Here is a 19576-nt window from a genome sequence, read left to right as displayed (position 1 = left end):
TACCAGTGAAAGAATTTGATATTTCTTGGCCAGATGAGTAAAAGAATCCGAGGGTTTTAGCCCAAGGTACTTTTACTCATCGTGTTACGACATATCAAATTATTTCACGTGTATGGTACGGGCGATGGAAAGACTTTCCTTAGTGAGGGAAAAGGCAAACTCCCCTACCTAGTAAAGTAACAGGTTTTTGTCAGATATTTGTTAAACACTTTCTAAGCACAAAAAACTTTCTCAGAAATGTGTGACAGACGAATTCCACGAAACTTCCACCAGCCTTTTATACTCGCATACTTGCTTATACACATATCCGGACATAACGTGCAGAAGTTTCTTCGTTTTGGTTTTGGGACCCTTATTCACTTCACTTTATATCCTTGAAAGTAGACACTGCACTTAATTTCATTGAAAAGTTTTTTATTTTATTTTATTAAAAGAATCGAACAAACTATAAAATAAACTGATGAACAATCGCTTAAATGTTAGAGGTGTGCAGTTTACATTCTAGAGATGGTGATGACAAAGCTTATTTCTTCATTTAAAAAAACACTGAAAATATTCATTACAATTTAATAAACGAGTTGATCAGCACGTTTGTTCCAATAATAAATTCAGATTTTGTTTTTTGTTCGATGCAATATCGATGACCGGACAATCAATTTTTTGTTGTTTCTTTTATATAAAAAAGTGAATGCAAAATGGTTACGTGCTGTTATGTTCACTGAATTATTATAAAATACTTGGGTTAGGAGAGACTAAAATTATATTTCTGTTTTGATTTGCTTTTTTTTTCCTCATCTCTATTAGACTTCCATGAAATGATAAACAAATAAACGAAACGAAAAAGTAAGAAAGAAAAATGTTTGCGGCTAATGGGTAAAATGTGAACGCCTTACATCATCGCGGTCTAAATCGATCACACAATATCTTAGCCCATCGGTCGGCCCATTCCACGGCCCATAGCCATTGGTGCCTGTGCTTCACCGCCAGCCTTAGGACTTTTAATTGTTTCGTCAACCGACAGAATCATGCACGTTGCCTCGCATGCAGCCGACAGTGCATTTATTTTGATGACAGATGGTTCCCAGACACATGCTTCGAAATTGTCAGCGACTGTTTCTTTGTTGATGTCGACGCCAAACCAACTATTGCCTGTAAAATAACAAGAAGAATTCATTCAATGGTCATGGCTCTGAAAAATTTGTTTTTTTTTTTAATCGTTGGATTAAACTGAGAGAGACGTGACCCCAGAAAATCAAATATTTTACATTCAATGCACAAGTATGAAGGACTGCAAGGTAAAGTAAGTTTCGTCAGCATTTCTGTTAGCAACAGAAAACCATTTTTTCATCTCGGCTAAGTGGCTCTTAAACGTATTTCTATTGTACGAATGGTGTGAACAGTGGTTCAGACAAAACTAATGGTTTTACGACCTGTGAAAAACATTCTCGTCGAAAGTGAATGTGTCGTGCGAGTATGAGACAAAAGTGACTGATTCTTTTATACACAGTCGTTTGTAATTGTTAGATTTCATTGCGAAATTCAAACGATAAAATTTAAGGTTTTCCAACGTCTCTCTGAATGTTTTTTTTTGTCTGTTGAAAGACTAACAACGCTTGATGTTTTTGTTATTCGTATAAGGTCATACGTTTTGACTTGATGGATTTTTTGCCAATTTTTTTTTGTTCGTTTTTTGTGTGTGCAAAAAACAAATTTAAATTCAATCGAATAAATTTGTAAATTTGTTTGCAAACGCAAAAATATTATTGTGTGACGAATGCGATGGTGGGGTATTGATGCTTGTAATTGTTTGCAGGTCATACGCTACGATCTGGGTACAAATAATGCTGAAAGTACTAAATACATATAAATGAGTCGAGGCGAGTTGTTGTTTTTGTACCAAAAAAAATCACCATATGAATGAAGAACAGCAATACAATTGACTCATTAAGTGCGTCATGCGTAGCGAAAAAACGCTATAATTACACAATTATTGAGTCGTGTTCAAAAATAATAGAAAATTAGAGAGAAACGAAACATTTTACACTCGTTCGATATTCTAGAACAATTGGCGCGTTACAGTAAATAAATAACGAAAGAAATAAACGAACCAATGCACGCTAACGAGAACCGATATGGCCTTGTCTGTCATAATTGAAAATGGGCAAATTGCCTCAGGAGTAGAAAATTGGACGAGTTGATAATTTACGGTTTTCCACATTAATCGGTCTGATATCATTAACCATATAAATGATTACATGAGGGTACGGTACACTTATGCATTTTAATGTTCACCAATCCAGTATAATGTGTCCCTAATAATAAGCGTTCTGTCTTCCGACATGAATAAATCAAAAATAGATCGAAAACGGAAATTCTTCTGTAATCCTTATGAAAATAAAATAATTGTCGCATGTGAGCTCACATTTGAAATTTCCATTAAATTCAATGTCACAACTAATCGACGCGACGTCGGACAGTTTAAAATAATAAATTGCTCGAAATTACATAGATCGAATAGAAGGAAATTATTGATCAATTGGGACGGAGGTAAATTAAATCAAATAGAAAAGGTGAATAGGTCAGAGTAATTGAGTAATGACTTCGGTGTAATTGAACAATGATTTGCAGAGAAATAGAGAAAGATTAGAATGTGCGGTTTGTTAAACTTTCTCTAGTTGTCTACCCCTTTGATCGATCAACGCTACCATGAAATGAAAGACTGTTTTTGGGAAAACATGTTCAACATTTTCAGCATGATTTTTGAATTTGACCACATTTTCCTATGTTTTTTCATATTTTCCCTAATTTTCCCAAAAAATATATTTGGGAAATTTTGGAAAAATTTCAGAAAATTCAGGAAAATGTAAGAAACCTCGGGAAAATATGAGGAGTTTATACAAATATGGCAAAATGTTTTCCCAAGAATAGTATGTTTTTGATATTAACCTTTCCTGACGCCTTTAGCAAACTGTACCGTCACAAAACTCCAACAAAATGTTACACTTCTGTGCTTGTCATAAGGCTTCGAACGTCATGCTTGCAAAAAATGGATCACCAAATTCAGTTTACGTAAACTGAACTGGTCCAATTTGTTGATATTTCTCCCATTTTAAAGACAAATATTTGCGGCTTGTGAACACATGGCTTCATCAATAAGTTTCGAGTCAAAATAAGTAAAGAACAAAAAAAATCGAAAACGTTGACGAAATAACAGTACAGTAAAAACACTTGTATTGCGTACACGGCTCACTCATCACATTAATATTTATACAAGAGAATTCGAAACACCTTCTTCTATTTAACAAAGTGTTAGACAACAAGAAATGTTTACAGGACATTATACTCCATCACACATATTATGCAACGTACACGGAAAGTTAATTTTAGTGTTTTGTGAAAAGTCACGTGTTCCTTAACGTGATGATGGGGGGAATTATGATTTCAACACAGGTATACAACGGGTGAATCGTTTCAGTACCATGGCTGTTCGTACAACACAAAGTAATTTGTTCTCTGATGATTTGTCTTGAAAGCATAATGTTGAACATTTCTATTTCAATTTATAAATAAAATGTGTCCAGGGGTCGCACGTTGATGAGTATTATAATGTAAACGAGCCGAAGCAAAATCGGCATCATCTCAAAGTATTTCCACAGAAATGCAATTTATCAATAAACACATAATCCAATTGAAAGTAGCTCTCTAACTGCAATATATATCTAGAAACATATATATAATCCAAACAAAATTTCATTTTTAGACTATCGGTATAGCGGCGTTCTATTTTCGAATTAAAATACGACGCAAAAATTTGATCAAAACAAGTCAGTTGTGCGTGCTCTAAACCTGGCATGAAATTTTTGATGGAAATTCTCTCTCAATTTTTTTTTTATTTGAAATTTTATAATCTCGCTGTGAGTCGTTTGAGAACGATTTTGATAAAATTTTATTGGCTAATGTTTGGATGTGTTCATTGTTGATAATGATAAACAAAAAAGCAAATAACAAACAAGAAATCAACGACAACAAAGTCTTACGTAACTCAAAAACGATACAAAGAATGAAAATAGATTTGACTCGTCTGACTTTGGATAAAAATTTGCTTGAACACAAATTATTCCCAGATATACAACCATGCATCGATGATAGGTTATTGACAATTTTCTAATTATTACACTCGAGTGAGCCTAAGGTATTAACCTTTTCGAAACAGCAAGCTTATTTTATTTGTTTGCATACTACATAAGACCACATTAACCCGCAGTCATCGCTTGTTTTTGTCATTTCTGTCGATGACAGTTGATTAGCCGATTCTGAACGGTTGAAAGCGTTTTTTCCCAGCACCTTACGACAATGCTCAACTCTCATTTCAAGTGGTTTTGCTGATAAAGAAACAACTGATGACAACGGGAATAATACGAGTACTTCGGCATGGATTATCTAATATGAATGAACCGGTTTCAGTAGAAACGCAGATGGTGAGATTAGGTGAACGTCAATGAATTCGTTTTTTTTTTTTTTGAAAAATAGAGCCAATTGAGACGCAGATTTTGTGTGTGTACACATTGTAACAAGCGAAAAGGTTACAGTTCAGTAGATGGTTTTGTTAGAATCTATATCGGGACATAATTTTCGCATAATTTATTTAAATTAGCCAATGACTTTAAGGTGACGTAAATGATATCTACAACCAAACCAATCATTACCGTTTTTGCCAGTTATTAACCTTATAGAAACGGCTACTCATCTGCTATCAACAACGACGACAAGAAATAAAAATCGATGAGCTCTGGGTACTGTTCTACAATGTAAAATCAGAATGAAGTAGTAGATCCGATGGTCGTACTGCAGATATGCTTGCTAACGGATGATGCAAATCTATATTTGTTGAACGAAAAATCGTTTCATCTTTGGTATCTAGAGTACTCTAGTCCTCTTCACAATCAATGACTATAGTTCACACGGAAAATCGGGAAACAATGTTACCGTGTCCGCAAGGCATTCGTCCGGTAATATCTATTTTTTCCAAAATGTTTAAAACATTCTCTGCGTCATTGATGCTAAAATAATTCGATCAATTAAACGAGACCACGACAAAGTAAATTTTTATCAGAACGGATGCATACATTTTACATCGCTAATTGGCTTTCAACAAACTGCCTGTAATTGAATTGACAATGTTAACGACGTTTATGTCGTTTATGGAACAAGGAAATATCTTTGCAGGATGGAATGCAATAAAAACACTAATTATGTTGCAGGTTAATTTAACCTAATTAGACACTCTAAAAATAGTCCCTTTGAAGGATATAAAACAACAAAACGTTTTACATTTGGGGACGTGAATATGATGTGAATTTAACCGGTTCTCTACGTATTACCTTCTCTTCAACAGCAAATTGTATTTAATAAACTCAAAAGAAACACATGCAAGCTCTAACTAACGCGGTCTTATAGAGCAAAAAGAATATTCAAACAATTGAAGTAAAAGATTTGAAATCAATCTTATGAAAATAATTAGATCAAATGAAGTAATAGATTCGATATTAAAACTTCTGATAAGCTTGCCGTCTGTGAGAGGTAACAATACCCACATCTCAATTTACTTTGCCTCACATCCTTCAATCGAATTATAAACAAAATCAGCCAACAGCCATGGCAATTAAATTTTCAAAATGCTAAAGAACGTTTTCGATGAATTTCAAATTTGAGTAACCAGACCAATCCCGACCAAAGGGTTCATTTCAATAATTTTCCATAAGAAATTGTATTCGCTGCCGTACACAATCTACGAATAATTTATCACGAGTTGCTTCACCATTTTTATGAAAAGTAACTTTTTTCTCATTGATTTTCTTTTCCGTTGAATGCTAACTACTGGAAATGGAAATTTTTCTACGAACTGAGAATCGCATTTATGCTAATTTTATGGATGACAATATCCACTATCCAGTAATAATACAGTCCGATATTGTGATAGATTCAGATCAGATTAAGAATTGTCATACAATGAATCGAGCGAATTATATTAACCGTCATCGGTAAATCAACAAAATGTAATCATAAGCTAATAAACGTTAATACCTGGCAAGCCTGGTAAACAATTCCGAATCGAAACAACATCACACCATGATTATTATTATGGAACCGTCATAAAATCAACGAACAAAAGTTTAAACATTGTAAAATGGCATGTAATCAGTGGAAAGGTTATCAGCAAAAGGAATTATAAATGCTTTGAATGTAAAAAATAAATTCCAGAAGTGGGTTTTGATGTCATTCTTGTCGCATACTCTCACGATCGACTGTTGTATTTTCAAGTGTCATCTGATTATTTTACAGCTCACTTAACGCTGAATGTTCTGTAACTATTCTATTCTATTCTGTAACCATGACTACAAGACGTCATTAGATGGACAAGAAAACATCTAAGAGCTTCGATTTAAAAACATTTATTTTCTAAGAGCTGTTGTAATTAGAAGATAAAAATAAGTGAGGAAGTAAAATGAGTGTGAGTCCGCTTAGAGGACTTCTTAGAAAAACGGCTAGTCATCTGCTATCGATAATGACGACAAGAATAAGCGATGAGCTCTGGCTAGTGTTATATAGGTAAACGTATGATGAGAATATTGAGTGGTAGATTTTGTATCGAGGACGCGGAGTTACTTGATACAAATGAAGTAACAGATTTAATTAGGTCAGAGATTTTTGTAGCTTATGTACGGTTTATGTTCGGCTTTCGTTACAGCTATCTAGATTTCTGGTATCAGACTATACAATTCCGTAAAGGAACCAACCTAAAGGAAAATTCAGACAGAAAATTGACAAATTTAATGCTGAATTTACGGACAAATTCAATCGCTACTCCGATACCAGTGAAACGTTCTGGACTCGGAAATAGTCAAATGCACAACGAACTATAAATGATGTACACAAATAAATTGATATGAAAAATGTAGACGAAAAACAAAACCAAGTGAAAAACAAACGGTTCGTTGATAAGCAAAATAACGAATCATGTACTGGAATAGTATAATGACAAGAAATTGTTCGTTTCATTTTTTTTTAAATCGGCTTTGATAAGGTATATACCGCTCGAGAGATTAGGACTGTTGAGAATGAACGAAAAAAACGGCAAATAAATAAACGAAGAGACGTAATGCTGTAATCCATACTACCGAACAGATAATGCCAGAACCACAATAAACATCCAGATGTTCGCTATCCCGGTTGTAATTCCATAAGTCTTCGTTTAATTCCCTCAAATTCAATAAAAATATTAAAATTATTTGAAAAGACGAAAAAAAGGTGAACAAAAAGCGGAGTTTCTTTTTTCATTATACATCCCAATCCGTACCACACATTCATTTATTCCATTATTGTTACATAGAGTTACCGTATGTTCGGCTAACCTAGCGAAAGAAATGAGTTTAAAAAAATCCATAAAATAAAAACGGGTATGTAATGAGCACCAACAACGACGGAAATGTGGGTAGACAATTAAAATCTTCACCAGAGAGAAGAAGAAGAAGAAAAAACCACGAGACGTATTTATTCTACGATCCACTTAAGTTCAACTGAAAAACAGAAAAACCAGTTCCATTTGTATGCCATGCCGTTGCTGGTATATGCATAAGAAAACTTTCAAAACTTTAGCTCGAATAATCATTTTTTTTAAAGTCGAGTCAATTTTACAGTTGAATCCCTCGCATAAAAAAACCTCGTCAGCGTTCAAGTATTGTGGTATTATCTTCTACGTTTGTTGTCAATTTTGGACTGGATGTTGTGTATTCGAAAATGGAAGAATTTGCAAATTTATTTACAGATTGAAAGCGTTTGTTTCTTCAAAAAAAAATGTATTTAATTACACCAGAACCGAATGTACACGGTACCATCAGGGCCTATTGTTTGTAAAATTTATGAAATTAAGGTTTTGCGAAACTTCGTTAAATCTCGCAATATTTCACAAATTTCTCAAAATTTCGTTAAATTTTACATAATTTCGTCGTTCTACATTTTTCTCCATTTGACGAAAAATGAGCCATCATGGCTTCATGGTAAAAAATCGATTTGAAGAATGTCTTGGCCAGAAATATGTCACTATGTTTTATGATTCTTACAAAATTTCGTTAAGTTTCTCAAAATTTCGTTAAATTTGAAAGAATTTCGATAACTTTCACACATTTCGTTGCATTTCACAAATAATAGGCCCTGTAATCATCAGTGTCAGTCATGGTATGTGCGCACTGTACAAAACTGTTTACACCATCGACAACATGAAAATCAAATTCTTTGATTGCGGTTAGTGATTATGGAATTGTAAAAAAAAACGATTTCAAACCGAACACATAACTGAAGAGATAGCAGTCCATTAACGTGAAATTAACGTTGCATGGAAAGATGTTATAAGAAACAATCGCTTATAGACACTGTTTGAGTGATCCTATAATTAACAGTCTGCCTCCTAACAAAACGTTAATGGGTACCGAAAGTTGTTCGAGGCACATTTCGCTTTACAATGCATTTACGTTAAAAGGTAACACAAGTAACATAAGTAACTCGTTCAAATAACACCTTTATGGACATAATATAAAAGCTGTGTTCGTGGTTGGAATTAATTCAATTTTCAATTGGAAAATAATTCTCGTGTAAATGGCTTAACGAGTTTGACGATAAAATTTAATTTATGATTACGCGACCTCTTAATAGGATCGTAAATAATTAAAAAGAAAAGGCGACGAAGATGGGGGGAAAAAAATAGTGAAAGACTTACCTTGTGCATGCTTCTGTCGCAATTTGTTCAGAATGTTTGTGGCATCGAATCCAGCATTATCGCATAACTGTCTCGGTATAATTTCCAACGCCTTGGCAATAGCGCTGATCAGCAATTGTTCTTTGCCAGCAATGGTACGCGAATAATCTCTTAACATTTTTGAAAGTTCCATTTCGATGGCACCGCCGCCTGTAATAAAACATAAAAAAAATAGAATATGAAATTATGCAATCACTTTCGGGCTGAAATGAGATTAGTTTAAGACAATGGCCAATTTATTAGCGATGCAAAAACAGCAGCATAGAGATTACATTTGAATTTTAAATTGTTTTTCGTTGAATGAATATTGTTAGAAGAATATGACCCGACCGAAAAGTAAGGCACACACATCTCTGTAGTAATCTCGCATTTAATATAAAGTTGGCTCGCATCTTTGTTTTCGAACTAAGAATTGAATTTTTCGTCTTTTCTTTGTTGTACAAACAGACAAACAAATTTCTCGTTATAATTGAAGGACTTATGTAAATAAAATTCATGTGTTTTTGACAAAAATGTTTGATATTATGGTTCGGATCGTGCATATTGCGAAATTTATGAATTTGATTTTCGAGATTTTCCAATGCAATAATATGAGACGGTGTTTTCCAACCTAATAATCAAGACTCCAATTACATAATTCACCGTGAGCTCGATGATTGCTTCTTATAAACCGAGGGTATGTCATCCTCACAATTAAATGGTTGAATTCCCAGAGCATACCAGCGAAATATTAAACCGTTTAGACTGACTGTCTGAACATTGTTGTTGACTAGAGCTGGTTGCTCTAGAAAAAGTTACTGAACTCGAACTAGGTTTTCATAACAGACAACTTAGTCTAGAAATCTAGAAAATTCAATTCAATTCAGTCTCGACCCGCATACCATGAATTCAATTTATAAAATTGAACACAAAAACTCCATTCAGACTCAATGTACACAGCGCCCGTACTTTGTGTACCCTCCAAGCCACACACATTAATTCAACACCTTGTCAAAGTCGATTAAACTGTATGAATATCGAGGTATGAATCAGAAAAAGAAAAAGAAAACCGAATCGGTTAAACAAGAATCACGTTGAAATACAACGAAAATAATGCCAAGGAAATACGTTGCCCCGCGTTCAACGTATTTGTGTGTTTATCTATCAGCGTATTGTAGTACAATTGATTGTTTGTAGAAATTGCTGTTGAACTACAGAAACTCTGTAAAAATGCATTTGAAGTTTCGTTGTTGTTGTTTCGTTTTGCTTACGTGCTTATCCGGACGTATACACATAAATATTACTTTGATGTGACGCAATACGGATCGATGAACGTTTTATTTATTCGAAAAGAATATCGAGTTATTATTGCTGTTCAGTAATCGAACGACTTGTAAATGCTTAAACAGGACTCCAATGGTGAAGGAAAGAACATAAAACGACCAGTCAAAACGACAGAAAAAAACCATTGCAATGTTTATAGAAACTAAGAAAATATCCATTTACTCATTGTAAGTGAAACGGAGCATTCCCGATAACACGCTGGGTGTTAGAATATGAAAAGGTCATAGTTCACATGAAAATCCTTCATAAATATTATGGAATCAACCGTTGGCTATACTATTAAAAGGATCATCCGAACGTACCACAGCTGACGAATTAGAAATTATGTTCGTACATTTGTACAAATGCCTCGCTCCCCATGCCTAAACTATTTTTTAAAATTCTAAAAAAAGATACGGGTCCAATATTTAAGCCTTCCGGACCAGAAAAACGCATATTCATCCCAATATCCCACACTACCCGGATTTAGAGCAGGCCTAGCCATCTACACAAAAGAAACTAACAAATTTTTTCCATGTGTTTACGCAACCCTTCTATTACTTACGTACCTATCTGTGTTAGCTCATAATTTCTTGACTTTACTACATTGCATAAACCTGCTCGTTTATTTATTTTGCCATTGGCTCGGACAATAAAATCTAATTTTTCAACTTATGTATGCAACCAATGCACAGAGACGTAATGTCGTCGGTTTAAAAATATCATCACAACAATTCTCATCGAATAAGAATCCGTACTCCGTCGGTAGACGTGTTTTTCTTCATAGCTTTTATGATTTCCACAGTTAAATTTAAAAGACTGGTAAATATAAACTGCATGCATTACATTGTACGTATAATATTGCACAGCACGGTGATTGGGGTTGGTTCATAATGTTCATATAAAATACAATAAATTAAAATGTAACCGTTGACAAAAGGGGAACTTGAGCTATAAATAAAATTGGTTGGAATGTATCTGAATAGCCGAGCAGCTGGTTTATTTTAAAACTGTAAGAATTCTCATCACGTTTGTGTACTGAAGGTTGCTGGTTTATTAAAATTATTTGCCTTTCGGAAACCGCTAGTCATGTGTTATCGACAGTAACGACAAAAATAGACGATTGGTTAAATGTTCTCTCAAGCGTCGATACGCTTGCCATTTCTGAAAGGCTAACAAAGTAAACTACTATTACTGTGGTGTTATGCCATAACTACGTCGTTGTATCTTCGAGCTATTATTGTTCGTGATTTTTTGTTCGTCGCTTTTCAATCAACGGAACTTGCGAAATAATTAGCTAAATTAACAGCAGCTCAGACACTCATTAAAATTGTATTCTCGGTATTAAAAACTTACAAGAAAAAACAAATCATTTCATTGTGAATGTAACCGTGTGATTTACACGCAACGAAACACCGAGCTCGTTGAGTTGGTTTTATTTGAATACAAAAAAAAAAACATTAATTTACGCAGTCGTTTTCACTCGAACAGGCTCGAAGGGGATACGAGTATTAGTCATGCATTCTCAACAAAACCATTTATTTCGCTACGCGACTCGGTCGAGTACAAGGAAAAATGTATTCTTTTGGGAATTGACAGTTTAAAAATCCGTTTGATTTTCGTCGTGGTGAGAGTGGTTCTTCATAATATCATTGTGGGAATCATTGTGATGATTAACATCAACTCAATTTGAATTAGTCGTTGAAACGTATGGGGTCAAAATTAGGTCAAGCATTAGGACCATGACAGTCTAAATTTAAGTTCAATCATTGAAGCAGTCTAAGGAAGTTTAACTTTAATGATTTAAAAACGGCCGGAGTCCAATTACATGAGAAGATAGGTCTTTCATATCGTCAGAACCCGCTTCAGAGATTGTTTCCTACGCTGCACCGGGAAATCTTTCATCTGTTACACAGAATTTAGTTGCACGATAATGTTCTCCATAATGGAAAATGCAAATCTATATTCGTCGGCAACATGACGAAGCGTATCTCCGATATCTCAGGAACTACTGAACCGATTTTGAAAAACTTTTTTTCCGTGAAAGGTAGTACCAAGTTATGAATTTTGAGCATAAAAAAATTTCAGTGAAATCAGCACTTTTCGTCGTATTCTCCAGTAGCTTTTCAGTTTTTCCACAATAACTTTTGAGCCGTGTGGCCGATTGACTTCATGTTGAGCTCAGAATTCATTATTCAGGGAAAAATAAAATTTTATCAAAATCGGCTCAAATGTCTTACAAATTTTGTTTAAAAAAAGCTGTTTTTTTCGACAATATCTTCGGAGCCATATGGCCGATTGACTTTACGTTGGGCAAAATAAGTCTATCAAAATCGGTTCGGTAGTTTCTGAGATATCGGAGATACGCCCTTTAGTTATGTTGCCGACGATTTGTTGAACATAAAATCGTTTCATCCCTAGTACCTAGAGTACTCTAGTCCCCTTCACTATCAGTCACTATAACCCACACTTGAATTCCGGAAACAATGTTAACAAATCCACAATGTATCCCTCATTAAAATCTTTTAAAACATTCTGCCTCATCGATGCTACAATAATTCGATCAATTAAAAGAGACAACGACAAGCAAAGCAAGTTTTTGCCAGAACGGATGTATACATTTTGCACCACTAATTGCCTTTCAACAAACTACCTGTACTAATTGAATTGATAACGTTGACGACGTTGATGTCGTTTATGTAAAAATGAAATAAGCTTTACAGGATGGAGTGCAATAAATGCACTAATTATGTTTTTAACCAATTAGGTTGTAATCCAATTAGGTTGTTACACCAATTGAAGAAGCGAGTGTTTTGACAATTAAAAATAGTCCCTCGAAAGAAGGATACACAACAACAAAACGTTTCTTCATTTGTGGACGTGAAGTTAACTGGTTCTCAACATATTCAAATACATTTGTCAACTTCACATGACAATAAACTCAAAAGAAACGCAGGTACATGCGATGTGGAATTTCCATTTTATTTTTATTCCAGACATTTGTTGTCTCAAAACAAACAAATGGTAAATGGTCCACGCACGTCATTTAAGCCTTTCATTTCAATATATCTATTTATACGTTCCGTGGTGCAATCATAATGAAAATTGAATTAAATTGTCACGACACGTCGGTTGCTATGCGACATCAACGTTTCGCTGCTATTTTTAATGCATTTCTTATCAGATGATCTTGTTTAATCTTTCAGAAAAAGACAAGTGTATCGCGTTAAATCATTTGTTCATTGTATCTATGGCTCATCGCTAATTCTTATCGTCGTTGTCGATAGCAGATGGCTGATGGTAAATCGTAATATTATACGAAAGAAATCGACTCCGTTTAGAACACTTTGAGTCGCAGATGTGGATAATGCTAGAGAGAAACGATTTTTTTTGTATATTATTTACTGGGAAATGGTGTGGGTGACAATATTGTTGAACAAGTTTTGTTTTGTGAGTCGTTAGTCTTACCAAAGAATGACCGTTCGAAACACGATAGCATCTCTGTGATAAATGAACGAGAGAGAAAAAAAAACTGTCACGACTGAATGAGCCCGACATTCAAAAAGGAGTGACAAAGTTACAGGATACAACATTTCTAAATATTGACCTCAACTGCTTAACCACTGTAATAAAGTCATCGAGTTTCATAAAAAAAAATCGAAACGTCGACTGCGTACAAACAACACAACACACACCATTGTCAGTTCTTTTTTTTTTCCTTTTTAGTATCAAATTCAAACTTGTTCTGAAAATACCTGAATGTACGGAAAAAAGTCTGCGTAAAAATCGGATTCAAGGGTTCTTATGACTGGTGACCTGCAGCAGGTAACTTTATCTGCAGGTAATCTACATTACCAGTATTTTTTGTATGGGGCGCTACAGCTGTGGCAGCTATTGTAGATTACCTGGAGACAAATTTACCTGCAACAGCTGAGTTTTTCGAAACTTTATTGTCAGTGTAGAGTTTAACCTTAAACTAGCCTGTGATTATTGACTGTTTTTTTTTCTTCATCGTTATCGATAAGTGATGATCTAGTCAGGCTTAGATTTACTCTGCTAGCGAAAAAAGATTTCACTTAAAACTTTCTTACATCGACAATGACTGTACTCGTGAAATCGTACGCGAATGTATTGACGATACGACTGTGTGTAGAAGGCGTTTGAATTGTTGTTGTAAAATAAAAACAACATTACACACCAACAATGCTGACTGCTGCTATAATAAATAACAAAAAAAAAAACGTTTCATAGAAAGCGGTTTATTTACAAACCTCGAACTCGTTGCGTTGAATGTGATGATATATACTTAAGGTACCTACGTGCACGGCTACACGATATACATATATGATTCAGTAACAATATTCATCATTTATCCAACCGAATATCCATATGTTGCTCGCGTTTATGAAAAGGTGATCAGAAAAGGTGTGACCGAATTTTCGAATGAAGAAATTTTCCTCCAGAACATTGTTCGGTGTAACAATTTTCTCGAATACTGGAGTCGACAAATTGGTCATTTTATTTCGATGGAACACAAAATTTTCTTAGTAAAATTGTCCATCGTTAGAGAAGGTCTTTGGAGTCTTTAATAGAAAATTGTTTAGACAACAGAAGTAACAGACTGAATGATTATACGGTTACCATAATACGTTCGCCATATATTAAAGCGAAAACCCTCACTACAAAGAAATATGAGAACCCCAAAATATTGTTTTGAATAATTTGAAGAAAGATTTTGTTTAAATTGGAAAAAACTCAAAGAAGTTCGATTCAAATTCACAGAAACAAAATCTACCTGCAACAAAATTAAATCTGTTCAAAACAGGAAGACGACAAACGAAAAACGAAAATTTTGACGAAGAATTTCTAAGAAAAAAATCGAGTCATTCGCTATCGGGTTTCTGAAAACGGTTAACGCTCGAATTTACTTTCCAAAAAAAAAACGTTTGTGGAATCAAAACTATCGGAGACCCAATCCTAAAAAATCATTTAATGTTTCAGGATTTAGGCCTAACCATATTGGTAACCAATAGTTACATACCGAACAAAAAAAAAAACGTTTTACCATTTCAAAACACATGTCTGTGCGTACTGAAAACACAGCAGTTGATTTCATAACGACGATCAGAACCAATATTGATACGTTCAAATGGAAATTATTTCTGTTATCATTCGAAATATGAATTGATGTCTGTTCAAAATGTCTGTCTGAAGTTTAATTTTTTTCAAAAGTTGTTTGGAATATGGCTCGGGTTTATTTAATTGTCAATCGTCACGATTAGACGAAGATCACAATTTTTCCCACATTAACCTTTATGTACAGCAGTGCGATCAAAGTAGTGCGTAAATGGATTTTCATTTATATACTTACGCATTATTGCGTAAATTGGCGTTCATAAATAATGAGGATCGCACTGCTGCACATCAAATCTTGTTCCTAACACGTTAGTAAATGTGGATTACTAATTAGTTAGCAAATAGCTATTTAGAAACGACAAGCGTATGCCACCGAAATCATTAAATCCGTTACTTAATTTGTGTGAAGTACCGATCCCCTAGTGTTGGATACAAAATCTAATATTCCAATACTTTTATCATACATTTCGAACATATCTCCCTCATTCTTGTCGTCGTTGTTAGCACCAAATGACTAAAACGTTTCTGCCTTTGCATGGTTGACGAAGAAAATTTAACTTTCGTACTCGTTTCATTTCTTGCTAGCAACGAACACACAACAGCTATGTATAATACACAGCACAACGAAAACTCTTTTTTTTTTTTTCATTTATGTGTATGGTGCTCGCACCAAACATGAATTTTATTGAATAGAGTTAAATGCGTCGTAGATCTGAAAAACGCTCTGTTGAAAGTCGAAACGAAAGGACGTGTAGGTAGAGACATCTATTGTAATTGTTTGGAGATGAGATGTTTGTCGATTTGAAAAAAGAGAGGTGTGGTTGTGGATTCACATTTGGTGTTGTGAACAAAAGGTGTGAAAGAACTGGGGACGTAAAATAACGGTTCATGTTTATATAGTACGTTAACTAAAATAGGGAACTTTTTTTTACAGTTGGGTCATTATTGTAGTCGTAAAATTTGTAAAATTCAATTGTAAAACCAATAAACGAGAATACAAAAATTGCAATTCTCACCCACACATAAAAACTGAAAACTGTTTTTATTATTGTTGTCGATGAACAGGGTGCTGCTACTCGACCAGCAACACCGGATTGCCGTTTTTGGGCAAACTATTGCATTTGATGGCAAAAATGGTAAATTGAGCAAATCAACTAAAAGTGAAAAGTTGTCACGAGAAGAAATTCAGTAAAAATTGACCTTTTCAATCATCAACCCTTGAGAATAAAGTGGTAGTGAAGCCGATCCTGACCTACTAGTGAAAAATGGATCCCTTTTATCACTCCTCCTGCTTCTGTTTCGAATTATTCCACAAACTCTTGTTTTAATTGCAGATAGGTTCGCCGGATTCGTATAGCAAATCAGTGTCAAACTGAAACTAAACGATGCAGTTTCGTGCGGCCTTCACACAACGAATGTTTGCTCGAAAAGTTCAAGGTACAAAAAATGGAATGGATAACTTCATCATCTATCCTTAGGCGTAGCAATGTCAAATTTTATTTTTTTTGCAATCGATTCTATAGAAAGACGTGGTGTTGTAGGTTGTACAAGTTCAAAAAGAGGAGGATAGTCTTAGTCATAGTTGAGGTAAGGTTTGTAAAGTTAACTCGAGTTAACTACTTAGTTGAAAATAGTTCGAAATGTTGTCAATGAAATGACGTAACAGAATAGTATTTTCCCACAACATATTGTGAGTGGATTGTGCAGTGGTGGACTGGCTACTAAAAGGCTCTTTGGGGAAATCGCGAAAAGGCCCGTAAAATTGGAAATTGACCACTTTTTCAAATAAAAATGCAAAGGACCCTTCGGAAATCGCCAGAATTCTCAGTATGGCCATTGCGGCGTCTGATTGTAGGGGAATGGATGTGGTGCTGGGAGAAAATTGTCATTCTAATTCGAATTTGAGACACTTTCAGGTCTATTGAGACATGAAATAATCGCAGAGATTCGACATAAAAATCCGTGTAATCAAAGCTACTGGCGGAGTAAGAGCGACGAAGGTTGTGAGTCTTTCTCCATCATTTTGACACGTTAAACCGAAATTTTTATCAGTAAAACATGAACTAAGCAAACAATTACTCACCAGCCACAATCGAATCGTTCTGGATCGTTCTCCTGACAATCATGATGGCATCATGCAAAGACCGCTCGGTTTCCTCCAAAAATTGATCGGAACCGCCACGCAGGATCAACGTACAGGTGGTTGCATTCGGACATCCTTTGAAAATATTGAATCGATCGCCGCCGATTTGAATCTCTTCGAAAATGTCACAATTGCCCAGCACGTCGTTCTTCAAATCGTTCACTGTTGTCATCACAGCGCCACCGCACGACTTCATGGTGCGTTTAAGATCTTCTTCCGGTACACGGCCAGCACAGAACATATCACGATCGGCAAAATACTGTGTAGCCACATCGCCAATAGGCAATTTGGACAGAACAACATTGGCACCGGATTCATGAATTTTAGCCAATTTCTCGTACAGAATGGTCCATTCGGCGTCGACAACCTTTTGATATTCCTTAACATTATCAACGCGAACCTCTGCATTGTCCCGTTCGGCTTTCAATTCCAGTTCAATGTTCAGCAGTGCAATTTTGCAGTTCGTGTAGGCTTTCGGTTGCATTTCGAAGCCGGCATATGAGAATGTCTTTTTGAAGGCAACACCCGGAACAAGAACTGAATCCTCCAGCGCTCCACCAGTTACTTTCTTCACACCGATCATGTTCAATGGAAGCAATTCGTCCAACATTAGTACGGCATCGACGACCATTTTCGAGAAGAAATCTTTCTGCTGGTGAATCAGCTTGGAATTCATTGCAGTCGACGCACATTTGATCAACAATTCACTTTTGTCGTCGGCGTTTTTGTCGATTTTAACGGCCAGCGAACGAATCTTTTCAATGCACAGGCTCAATGCCTTCCTGACCGCCTTGATAATGATTCGAGGATGAACACCTTCGTCTACGTACGGCTTCACTTGTTTCAGAAATTCACCAGCCAACAAAACGACACTGGTCGTACCATCTCCAACTTCTGCAAAAAATTTATCGGAAAATCGTCGCCACAAATTAGCAAAACGGATCAAAATGAAAAGTTATTCAGTCGAAACGTACCGGCATCCTGTGACTTAGCAATGTCGACTAGTGTCTTAGCCGCCGGATGAACAATGTCCAAAAGTTTCATAATCGTTGCACCATCATTGGAAATTGTTGCCTTGCCATTGTTGTTCACAATCAATTTGTCCATACCACGGGGACCGAGAGTTGTACGCACTGCATCAACAACTACTTGACAGGCATTTATATTTGAGATCAACTGTGGTTTGCCTTGCGAAGTATCCGTTCCTTCTTTGAATAAAACGATTTGTGGTTGCTGTTGGAAATGACAAAAAACAAAATCGCAATTAAAACATAGCCCCGACCATTTGTCGTATACACGGTAGGTGTGAGTCAGAATCTTCGAGAATCAACCAAAATAAAGGAATGAGGTTATGTTGCCGTTGATGAAGTGAGATCCTGTGTCGATCTAATTCATCAATAAGAACATTACCGACGAACGCAAAGAACGTTTTTCATGTAAATTTTTACTAAATTGAATAGGTCGCAGTGGCAATATAATCCATGAGTGATGAAAGAAACGAAATTTTCGATTCACATGACCGTATGATGGTATATCGTCACTTTTTCAATGAAACCATTTTTACTTCCGAACACAATTCACGATGAAACGAACATTTTTGCGTTCAACTCACCATTTTTTGTGGATTATTAAGGTAGTTTCAATTGAAAGTTTAATTAAATCCAATAAAATCACACAGAAATCGAGCAGCGAGTCTATGAAATGCGGTCTTTTAATATACGAAGAGCAGAGGACTTATCGAAATGTCACTTTATATGTTTTTTGCGTGAATTGCTCAATTGTCACAGAACGTTGCGTTCAATTTGCCACTTTGGCGCAATAATTTTGAAAATCTATGCAACTCTAGCAGAGAATCGTCTGATGTCAATCTATTGAAAATGTTTAATGATGTAATAGAGCCGATAGTGAAACCGTCTGTTAATCGAATTTGTATGAAAACAGTACAGTCTTTGAGGGTCATAACCGATTCTTGAAATATTGATTAAATATTCGCCAAATTTCAACTTAAAATCACCAACACAAAATAAATTCCGGCAAAGCGTGATGACATATTTAAGCGTTGATTCAAGACTTGTCGTATATTCCGACAGGGTTCAGGGTTTCATAGCCTTATGGGTGAAATTTTACTTTAGGAAAGTTTCGGTGACAGCCCAGCCATACACACCAACATGACCGCCGACTCA

The 19576-nt window shown here is 35.3% G+C and overlaps 1 protein-coding gene across 1 annotated transcript; it reads right to left on the bottom strand.

Moving 5' to 3' along the window:
* Positions 1–417: 417 nt before the first annotated feature.
* On the bottom strand, positions 418–19163 carry LOC119078042 (T-complex protein 1 subunit eta). The gene is made up of 5 exons (XM_037185457.1): positions 19006–19163; positions 18368–18626; positions 17334–18287; positions 8774–8962; positions 418–1149 (listed from the first exon to the last, which is right to left on the bottom strand). Exons 1-5 carry the CDS (start codon positions 19006–19008, stop codon positions 926–928), a joined length of 1629 nt encoding a protein of 542 aa, XP_037041352.1. The 5' UTR covers positions 19009–19163; the 3' UTR covers positions 418–925.
* Positions 19164–19576: the final 413 nt, after the last annotated feature.

Source organism: Bradysia coprophila, unplaced genomic scaffold (assembly GCF_014529535.1).
Source record: "Bradysia coprophila strain Holo2 unplaced genomic scaffold, BU_Bcop_v1 contig_24, whole genome shotgun sequence".
In the NCBI taxonomy this organism is placed as follows: domain Eukaryota; kingdom Metazoa; phylum Arthropoda; class Insecta; order Diptera; family Sciaridae; genus Bradysia; species Bradysia coprophila.
The sequence above is the reverse complement of the archived record's forward strand: the minus strand, read 5'-3'. Positions and strand labels throughout refer to the sequence as shown.

Excerpts from the sequence above, each read along its gene's own strand:
- LOC119078042 (XM_037185457.1), bottom strand. Across the intron at positions 18,288-18,367 it reads TGCTAAGTCACAGGATGCCG|AAGTTGGAGATGGTACGACC; the intron begins GTACGTTTCGAC and ends AATTTTTTGCAG. Across the intron at positions 8,963-17,333 it reads GAACGATTCGATTGTGGCTG|GCGGCGGTGCCATCGAAATG; the intron begins GTGAGTAATTGT and ends GTTTTATTACAG.